A 10,945-nucleotide genomic window follows, 5' to 3' on the forward strand; every position below is an offset into this window, starting at 1 on the left:
GTATTGTACATACCAAAAAATGGTAATCTTTTGTTTGAAACACATATGTATGTAAAAAATTAGTTCTTAATTTTTTCAATACTTTCCATTCTTCATGCCCCGTGCAGGTCCGGGTGTTAAAAGAATCGGCCTGCAGCAGCGCTAAGCTTGTCGTAAAAGGTGACTAAATAGTGCTCAGAAACCTAGCCGGGGCTAGGCGCTCTGCCCACAGAGCAACTGGGATGTGTGCCCCAGGTGGTGGAATGGGGTACCCCTGGCGTGTTACATGCTGGGGTTGTCAGGCTACAATACGGAAAACCTGACCGCAAACCATAGTGGTGCACCGTGTTGGGAAAGATGCCACGTTCCTCGCACGTTAAAGAACCCTGCTGTGGTATTCGATAGGAGTAGGAACCATTGCGCTCCGCCACAGGAGGCTAAATTGCCCGACCTTCCCCATCCCCCTTTTTCCAGTGGCAATCAAAATTTGTCGACCCTATTATCCTTGTGACCCATCCTTTTTTTTCATTTCATGTTCATTTTATCATCCATTTCATGTTCATTGTCTGAATATAGCTGAAATATTGCTGCTCGGACGTTAAACTCCAACAAACAAACAAACAAACAATCCATTCTTCATTTATAGAACATCATTTTTTAGAGTAAACACAACTTCAAAATCAAAGGAAAATATTGGTTTCTTGAAAAAAAATTAAAATGAAAAATCCTCCAATTATTCTGCAATCCATTAGCTATGTATATGTAAGAAAAGAAGTTGTCCAGATACAATTTATTAGAATGCTTCCCTAGACCAATTGAGCACAGCCTGATGTCAAGGTGGAGTGCTCCCAATATGACCTTTTGACTTTGATGAATGCCCTCAACATACTTTAATTATCATGCCTTGATAAATCTAAATCTAAATGTATAGTATATATTTATTTTCACTTCAGATGGAAACAGACTTAGAGATTGATATAAATACAGAAGAAATGCTGACATTATTTGAAGATATACAGAATGAACTTATATCTGAGGGTCAGTTGGTTAATCAGTGTGTATAGATTATAAAAAAACATCCTCCCATTTATACTTCTTCTTTCCTTTAACAGACGGGTACCTATTTTTCATCCATTACTCCTTCTACACCACTGATTCAGTTCAGAGTTTGGAGTTCAGTTAAATTGTCTTTGAATCTTTATATTATACACATATATTGCACCTTCTATTTTTGACTCAATTTGGCAGTCAAAAGATTGCGTTATATCAAATTGGGGAGTGGGGCTATCAATTTAGTGAGCATTGGTCACAGTTTTTCTAGTTTTTGTATTTAAAAAAGAATTATTGCTTACCAGTTAGAAAACAATTCCCTACTCAACCACTGTGTAGATAGTTTTAATGAGGACTGTATTTTGATTTTAATGACATTGTAACATACAATATACTAAGTTTGACAATCTCATTCTCAATCTGTTTAGTCTGAGTAGTATATAATGCTGTAGTGAAATTGCATTGTTTACTTTGTAGAAAAAAGAATGATTGATGAGTATGAAAGTAGTGTGAAACTTGAAGAGAATTCTCTTTGTGATGCTGTAGACAGACTCTCTACTGATGAAGTTATTTGTCCTATCTGTCAGAGGTAAGAGGGTAATGTATCAATATTAAACACAGAAAGTAGTGAAACAACCCATATCAATGCATAGTATATTTGTATTTGCAAGTAATAATCTACCAAGACTATGCATGTTTTTTATATTTGTATTATGCAGGCCTGATTTTTGTCTGCTTTAAAGCTGAATTCGCTTCTTAAAATTGTGATTTTACTCAGTCTCTGCCAAATTGTCAGAGGATCTGTCTGTCATTCGGTCAGACAGGCTGATTGGTTTTGTCTGACCGAAATTTTTTAACTATAATTGTAAAAGTGGGCAATGTATTGACATTTATTATTTTACATTTGTTGTTGTATTTTGTAATAATGTATGGTGTGCAGCTCATTTGTTGTTTTAATTTTTATATTGTCTCAGCCTTTATCATGTTACTTTGTTAATTTGTTCATGTGAAATGTTGAGAAAGTTTGAATAAAATAGCTTTTTTTTTTTTTTTTTAATTTTTTATTCTTTGGCTAAAGAAAAAACTGCATCCAAATGTAAGAATAAATGTTTCCATATTCCTATCCCACCAAAACACAATCCCAATGCCTATCGAAATGAATTGCATTGTTTAATTAGATAAATTATAAAAATAGAAGTATCCATATTCCTATCCCAGCTATTACCGAATTTCCGATCAGGACGATTTTCCTCCTATCTCTTTTTCCTTTGGCTGTGTTCAGCCTCTGTTATTGGACATTTTAAAGACTTTCCAGGGATTGCTTCTTTCACGATTTTGAGTTAAACATTGGTCTAAAACCGGAAAAGAAAACAGTAATCGTAATCGAGCATGCCCAAAAAATAATAAATCCCAGAACCGATCATGGAACATGTTGCACATTTGGTCTGGAAAAAGATCGTAGTTGGTCGGTCCGACAACAGTTTTACCTGTCAGGGCTGTTGGACCGATGCCATTTGGGAAAGACTGTTTTACTGTTATGATTTTTTTATACTGTATATTTACTTCCTGTTTTGCCAGTATTCTTACTGTTATTGTTTTTTTCACTGATTTGCCAATTTCCACCTTCTTTGTTGACCTCGTTATTTAGGCCTGATTATGCATTGTTAGAGTACATGATTAATGATATAATATGTACCAATTGTACCGTGATAAATTTTGTTGCTTTTAATATACTGCATCTTTCCGTAAATAAGCCTTACACAAACACCCTTTCCTATAAAAGAAATCGACAAATGGCCCTTAGTAATGGTGTTTTTAAAGTTGCTGGTAGAAAGCAGGGAAATTTTACCAGTAGAAAACTGCTTTGAGATAAACAGTTGCATGTTCATTTCATGAAATGCATTGAGTTTTTTATGAAACTTTATTTAAAAAGTGATTAAGGCCCATACATAAAATGTGGCTGATGCCCTATTGTGATCAGTCTGTCAATATGTACATTGTATGTCTATCCTTAAAGGGAAAGACCACCTTTGCATTAAGTTAGTCTTTTATGATAAATCATACCCACGTAAACAAAAATAAATAACCTTTAATACAAAATGTGGTTTTATAAAATGCTCAAAGCTATGCAAAGTTCGAAATCCTTGAAATATAAGTGGATAGCATCTTGCAGAACCCTCCTATCTGAAGGAAGATCATAAGCCGACTTTATTGAATTTTATCGATAGCTTCTGGTTGGCTCGTGATGTCAGTAAGTCGTTTTGGTACTGATACAAGTATACTGCAAATAATATGTAAACAAAGAATATTCTGTAAATTTGTCTACGATCCTGTTTATCTACTCACCAAAACATGTTGTCTTGTCAAGCTTACGATTGCCAGAATGATAAAAGAGAAATATTCTAAAGGTTTTTGACCGGCTTCTTGAACGTTCTTCGGAAGTAGCCATTAGATTTTCCTCAAACATACTAGTATTCTGGCTGCAAATTCCATTGTTCATCAATGTTGTATGACATTTGCTTACATGTTGTGACTCAATCTTTTTTTCTGTTTATTTTGGGTTAAAATTATAGGGGAAAAGTCCCAAATTTGTGATTTTTTCGGACATCATAATCAATTACCTATCTACTGTCACTTTACAAACCAACTTCGTGACGTCACAGCACAACCGATCATGGTGGCGCCCATAGTCGCGGGAAATTCAAATTCCCTAAGTTACAAATCGCAATTAATTAGTTAAGAAAAAAAAAATTATTATGTTTCAATGTAATTTTCACAAACAATTAAGAGATTAATTTCGATTTTTATGACTTTCACAATAGCATGGTCTTCTCCTTTATCAAGTCGACAAGAATTGGTATGCGTTAAGAATAAAAAAAAAACAATGACCCAAACAAAGAAGCGTGATGTGATTTTGTACATAATGGCATGGATAAATGAAGCCACAGCAGAAAACCCACATGAAATTCCACAATGCCAGTTTTAATTATTGCATTTTAGAGTCAGTTGCATTTTTCGCTATTAAAGGATCAATGCAATAATTTTCAGTAACTGTTCTTGTATTCAATAAACATGCATTTACCAATCTATTACCAAGTTCAAACCCCAGAGGAATAAAAAAAGTTTATTTTTTGTATTACAGAAATCCCCTACTACAGAACCAGGGTGTGATATTTTGTCCCTGTGGCATGAGAGTTAATACTGAGGTATGTATTTAGTGCCAACTCACACTCATTTGGCGTGAGACTGATATACGAAGCTGATATGGCGGCAAGTTTCTATAGTAGATTGTTTTCCCCACATCATCATCAATCCTTTAACTACCAATGTCACAAATAATCCATATTGTTTTACTTCCGAGCGCTATATTGCATAACGCTCGTTTCGCCTTTCTTCGAAGTCAGCAGAATTAAAGTAAACTATTTGCCATTTAAAACGTTTTATACAGTTTCTTTATCATAATATGGTAGAAGGTGACTAAACTGAAGAAAAACAAATGACCTTCCTGATAAGTAAATCCAGGAATCCTGGAAATCCTTTGTAAATGCAGTTAAAATGAACTTTGTATTTGGTTTTTAGCTTTTTGAGTGCGTACTGTATTCTTCCTTGTATTACATGCATCTATGTATTCTGTGCACCCCCTTCATGGCAAGGAAGATCAGCGGAAAAAGGTAGTTTCCATGTAAAATGCACACTGGGAAGTGAGGAAAAAATCACCAGCAGAAGACCACATTGAGATGAAAGGATTCCAGTAATTTACCAAAATGCGTATCTTTTCATCATTAATCTTTTAAATAAAAGTATTTTTTACGTTTCCCTGCGTTTGCAAGCCATTTATTGATTAAAATAGTTTATAAATAGCGATGTATTAGATCTGAGTCGGCTGAAATGTTTACATTTCCTGTTCGAATACAAATTAGGTAATTCGCTAAAACAATGGTGTCAAGTCCGACCATTTATAAAAAGATGTTTTAATTTGCCAAGTTGTGTATTGATATCTGGAAACAGTTCATCAAGCGGATTAAAGGATTAGTAATAATTGTTTCACCTTTTAAATTGATCTTGTGTTATTTGATAATTAAATGACAATGGACCCGAGGACAGATTGGCACTCCCGGTGTTGTGTATTTAAAGCTCCATCGCTCACAGGTGAAGAAGTTATAATTTGACGACTTGATTTGAGAGAACAGTAAGAAGCTAGTCGTGGTTTTTCGTACAAACTATGAAATGCAAGGAAACGGCATCGATGGATAAAATAACTATTAAATAGCAGTAAAACTAATTGTTTATTTCACATAAAACTGTTCTCAAAAATACAGTGGCATGATGTTGTTTGGTTCTGATTTCCAAAAATTACGGACCTGAAAATTATGTCTCTAGAAAAAAAATCTTGTAACTCATTGTTTTGGTGTATACTGTACATCCCTCTTCTGGAGCAAAGAAAAAGTTGAAAAAAAAGTGTGCGGTATACACGGAAGATTACAGTAATTCTGGTTGATAAAATTACGAATTTTAAAATTTGTGAAACGAACATATCAAATTAACCAACGAATTGCCTTTCCCAACTTTAAGTTCGTTTTGTCAAAAACATTTTGTATTCCGTAAAATTAGTGACCTAATTCAAAATTGCTGGTCATTTTGACAACTGTCTTCATTACAAATGTTTTCTAGGTATTTAAGAAATATTTGGGATTTTTATTGCTCGATTTCCGGTAGGTTAAACTTCTTTTATGTAAATAAAAGACTTTAAATGTTTTAAAACACATGTTAAGCTAATTCACATTTGCGGTGGCTTTCAATGTGTCAGGTGCTAGAGGTAAGGATGGCACCAAATCAAAAAATAGCTTGCCAGACAACCTCGAGCATTGCTGGAGTGACCAAAAAACATGTCATCACTTCAAAATAGTGAGGAACTTTTTATCAGAGCCAAGGATCTGGAAACAGTAAAAAATGCTGGTCATTGACTGACAAATTTTACAAATGACTGACAACCATTTTCTGATATTGGACATAAAAAAAACTGTCAAGCCTTATAAATTACAGTCATCGTGGTTTTGTTACTGTATAAACATCTTGTCTACCTGTCTCCAAATTGTTTATTGGAAATTATTTGACAGAAGTACATCAATATTAATTAGCCAATGTGCAGCCACCTGTGACTGCGATTTTACCTGTAACTGATTAGTTAATTGCATAATTACATTAACGCTACACGTGCAGTACGATTGCGTATACAAATTAATTGAAGTGACTCAGAGAATTTTCATACATCTATTACTTGATTTGAATAAGAAAAAGATTGACAAATCTATCATTTTCCCGCTGATCTTTCAGTGGTAACGAAAGCACATGGTGCTGAAACTACGAATCGGTCATAGTTAGTAATTATTAATTCATCGATTGAATCTTTTTAATAAAGAAATCAACAACTCATTCAAATCAATATACAAAATGTAATTGCGATTTTATTTTTAATACAATCAACATTTTTTACATCATTCGGAAGTTTTCGACTGTTTGCCGATGTGATGAAAAAGTCCAAGAGACAAGATGTTTTGGTTACATGTCAGAACGTCCATGGGTAGTCGAAACTGAACTCATTCACTCGTTCAGATATTTTGTGAAAGAATGTGATGGAATAACACAAATTCCAATATTTATCTTTAAATAATTACAAAAAAGGGTTTTTGTAAAGTTTATTCTTGATCTAGGTAGTTAAAAGACTGACACAAACGTCTGCTGAAATTTGATAAAATGTCCGACACAGGCTGTCAGAATTTCCAGACCCTTGTTCAGAGCATCTGGGTAATGATACTGTTAACTGTAAAGTATTTGGTCAGTTTGTTGAATATTTGTTTTCTCTACAATATTGGATAGGCAGACATTTTGTCAAAGATTATTGTAATTTTTTGCAACAGTTAGGTAATTGAAAACAGTAGGAGTAAATATGATAAGTGTATCAGTCTTGTATTATTTCAGTTCATATTTTAGATTTGTTCTTTGGACTGAATCCATTAAAAATTGGCAACTGCAAAAAGTACTTGCTTAGTGTAAACTTTTTTTTCCATTTTCAGCAAGATTGTATTACATTAGCCAATGTCAGATCATCTCTAGACCAGGGTACCAGAGAACATAGTGCTTTATGTGAAGGACAACCAGTCTTCTCAGCGGTACAAGATTATGGCAATAACAATCTGCTCATGTCATGTAAGGTGGGTGATGTCATCATAGGAGAAAAAAACTTTAAAAAAAAGAGTAGAATTTGGTGGATATATTGCTTAAATGCAGTTAAGCATTTATACATAGATGATATACATGTATATATGTGATGATAAACAAGTGTAATTCAAATGAAGAGGGGCTTCCTGACTGTTTCAGTCCTCTGCTGTATTACGTTCTCTCCTCAGTATCAATTGGCTGATTTTCAAAACACCTTATTTTGCATGAACTTAAGGAAATAAAATTGAGATCAAATTGATCGAAAAGGGTGTTATTATTTGTACCTTTTCCCACCTCCTCCATGCAAGCTTTCCTCCTTTGCTAGCTTCTAAGTTCCTGATATTTTACAAAATGTAGTATTTGGCTGTTAGCCTAAGTTATACTTAAGCTCAGTAATATTGTTTTCAGTATGTTACCATGGCTACTGATTTTTAGGACAATATTTTTTAATGCCTTTGTAAGTTACTTGAACCTCCACACACCAAGGAATAGAAAAATAGGTACTTTGTGTGAAAAACACACTAAACTTCTGTTTTGACTTGCCCCTTAAACAATTTTGTACCAAATTTTCAGAATTGACTCTGTAGTATGACAGAAAACAGAATATAAGAGAATAGTGTATAGTAGAGGGTTATTATATTTTTGAACCTTTGAAGGCAAAAATTTGAATTGTGTCATTATTCATTGTCTATGAACCATGTAAACTTGGTTTTTTACTGTGAAAGTACTATTGTTCATGGGGTACCAATTTTATGGTTTTCGTGGGTAGGCCAAACCAAAAAATTAAATTGGTCCCCAATTAAGAGGAGATTTTCATTGATGAGTATACTGAATACCTCAAAACCACAAATTCAAAAATCCATGAACTTGTGTTTCTTCTTTTTCTAATCCAGGAAAGTTGGTATCCACGAAATAAAAATACTTTCACAGTACTGTAAAATTAATTGAATCAAAAGACAAAGGTATAGAAGCCATTAGAGGTAGAATCACATTTTTGGGTGAATTATTTGTTTTATAAACTGATTTGAAAACAATGTTAGAAACCCAATGTCTTCCTCAAATGCCCATTTTAAATGTTAACGAGTTTCATTTGTTCAATGATGTTTCTGCAATAGCAATAAGTGTACAAATGTATTTTCTAACGTTTACCTGCTATAAAACTTGAGGTTAATAAATCAAATTACATATTATTAAACAAAATAAGCAGTTTTTAGCTCACCTGGCCGAAGGCCATGTGAACTATTTGCCATCACTTGGCATCAGTTAACAATTTTCCAAAAATCTTCTCTTCTGAAACTACTGAGCGGAATCATATGAAACTTCGCACAGATGTTCCTTAGGGTATCTTGTACAAGAGTTGTTTTTAGATTTTTGATCCGCCAAAAAACATGGCGGCCGTTATTAAAAGTAGAACATAGGGGTCAGACTGTAGTTTTTCTCATATATCTCCAAAGTTGTAAGGTTTAGCCAAATTCTGACATAGGTAAAAGTGTTCAGCATGATGAGATCTATCAGTGGTAAAATTTTCATTTTTATCTCTCAAACCATTTAATAAGAGTTATTGTCCTTTTTCGACGTTTTTTTTTGCTATTTTTAATGTTATTTTTTTAAAAATCTTCTCCTCTGACCCTATTTGATCAGTTAGAATCAAACTTGTTATGATTGTTCCTTTGGATATCTTGCACAAAATTTATGTTTAGATTTTTGATCCGTCAAAAAACATGGCCGCCATTACTTAAAAAAGAACATAGGGGTCTCACTGTAGTTTTGTCGATTATGTATCTCCAAAACCGTTAGATTTAGCCAAATTCTGACAAGGGGTAAAAATGTTCAGCATGATTAGATCTATCTGTGGTCAAATTTTCATTTTTGTCTGTTAAGCCATGTAATAATACTTGTGATAAGTCCTACCAAAGTCTTCTTGAGTCAAAATTGTAAGACAACTTTTTGTTAAATTTATTGCCATTGAAAGACAAAATTTAACCAGGTGAACAATTGAGGCTCCTGGGAGCGTCTTCTTATAAACTGCCACACAAAGTGGCAAGGTATTATGTGATACCTTCCAAAAAGTTACATTTCTGTTTGTCAATCCCTCAATGGTTTTAGATGATAACTTGACACAGATCAATGATTTTTCTTATAACTTTGCACAGTTGTTAAGTTCTATTAAGATCAGAATATGTTCAATTTAGAGCAAAATCCATAATGTAGTTTTGGGTTAGGCCATTTTGAACATTTTTGCCTTTCCCCAGTTTTTAACATATGCTGTGGTATCACTTCTTGTTCCATTAATGGCCCACTTAGTAATAAAAAAAATCATTTGGTTTGACTAATTAAATATTAAAATATTTATATTACAAAAAATTAGCTATTCCGGAAACAATATGCTTAAGAATAATGTTTAGTTGTTCAATCTACCAAATCAGAAAAAAAAAATATTGACAAAAAATCTAGCTAAGATGTTGTGTTCCTCCTTGATGTTCCTGTTTGGCAGATTAGAATTATGTTTTATTAGAATACATCTTGAAACACATAACTGTAGATGACAACTCAGGAAAAAAAATTCTGGTTATTGATTTTAAGCATGAAACTAATATATGCACTCTTTTTAATGGTCTTCTTAGTGCATTTAGTTTAAAGGATATTATTGCAGGAAACTTGTTTATTTTATAAATCCCTTCTGATAAATTGATCTTATTTTTCAGGCTTGTGATTGGATGTATATTGTAATCTGAATAAGGACAATCATACTGTCTGAAGATGGAGTGAAGTGTGAAAAACTATGCAGGGAACTCCAGAGGTTTTGTACCAATGGTATTGCTGAGGACTGGTGCATTTCCTCATTTTAAATTAAATCTGTATTTCTACTTTCATGTACAAAAGTTCCTTCATGAATAAAGGGTAATTTATAATCCATTTATAGAAGAAAAGTGTGTTTTGTATGTCTTCGCTTTCCTAAATGTAGATAGAAACTACTGTGACTAAACTGTGTTTTAAGTAACAGTCTTTCTAAAAATCAGACTGAAGGTGATTCATGCATGACAAAAACCCACCAGATTCAGTTTTATTTCTTGTTCAGAAACAGTTACTGCTTACATAACCAGTCTTAGTTTTTCATTTGGTTGTTTGGGTTTGAGATAAAAATTATATAGATTGTGCATGAAATTGGCTTTTTGCATGAGTTATTGTTCTTGATTTGGTTCCATTTGGTTGATTTTAATGTAAGATGAATGTATGATTTTCTCAAAAGTGCAGATCTGAATACTGAAATGATTATTATTATGTAAATATATAGCATACATGTATATAGACTGATAAACCATTGTTTGTTCTGTGAGTTTTTCTACACCATGAATCACTTTACCATTGGCAGTGTCTGAATTTTATATGGACTGGTATTTTATAAGAATTGTATGTTTCATTTTTGATGTTTCATCGACATGTATCCGGTCAATGCTTTTACACGCAGATGAAATTTCTAATTCTTATTACTGTCAAACTTCAATCGCTCGAACTTGGATGGCTCGAACATCCTGGATTTCTAGAACACAATTCAAAGTACCAAAATTTTCTCCTATATAATCAGTATAAATAACCATGGATTTCTGGAACTGACTAGTTGGTCCGTTCGGTAATAAATCTTAGAGAATAACCCTCACTAACTCGAACTCATCAGCCATTTTGTCAGCTTGGGTAA

At 33.3% G+C, this 10,945-nt stretch overlaps 1 protein-coding gene across 5 annotated transcripts in view; it reads left to right on the forward strand.

The window, feature by feature from the left end:
- LOC148608418 (RPA-interacting protein A-like) overlaps positions 1-10,178 on the forward strand; it is a 19,619-nt gene extending 9,441 nt beyond the window's left edge. For 4 of the 5 annotated variants that reach the window (XM_088543815.1, XM_088543816.1, XM_088543817.1 and 1 more), the window contains exons 4-8: positions 933-1,017; positions 1,507-1,618; positions 4,172-4,235; positions 7,104-7,241; positions 9,954-10,178. In XM_088543815.1, the coding sequence (XP_088399941.1) occupies positions 933-1,017; positions 1,507-1,618; positions 4,172-4,235; positions 7,104-7,241; positions 9,954-9,983 (429 nt within the window). In that variant the 3' untranslated portion in view covers positions 9,984-10,178. Of the gene's footprint in view, positions 1-932; positions 1,018-1,506; positions 1,619-4,171; positions 4,236-4,608; positions 4,844-7,103; positions 7,242-9,953 lie in introns of those variants that run through there. The other variant, XM_088543819.1, reaches the window with a different exon arrangement.
- The last annotated feature ends 767 nt before the right edge of the window (positions 10,179-10,945 follow it).

Source organism: Perna viridis, chromosome 9, assembly GCF_037379345.1.
Source record: "Perna viridis isolate PV_CMFRI_1.1 ecotype Kerala chromosome 9, ASM3737934v1, whole genome shotgun sequence".
NCBI lineage: Eukaryota > Metazoa > Mollusca > Bivalvia > Mytilida > Mytilidae > Perna > Perna viridis.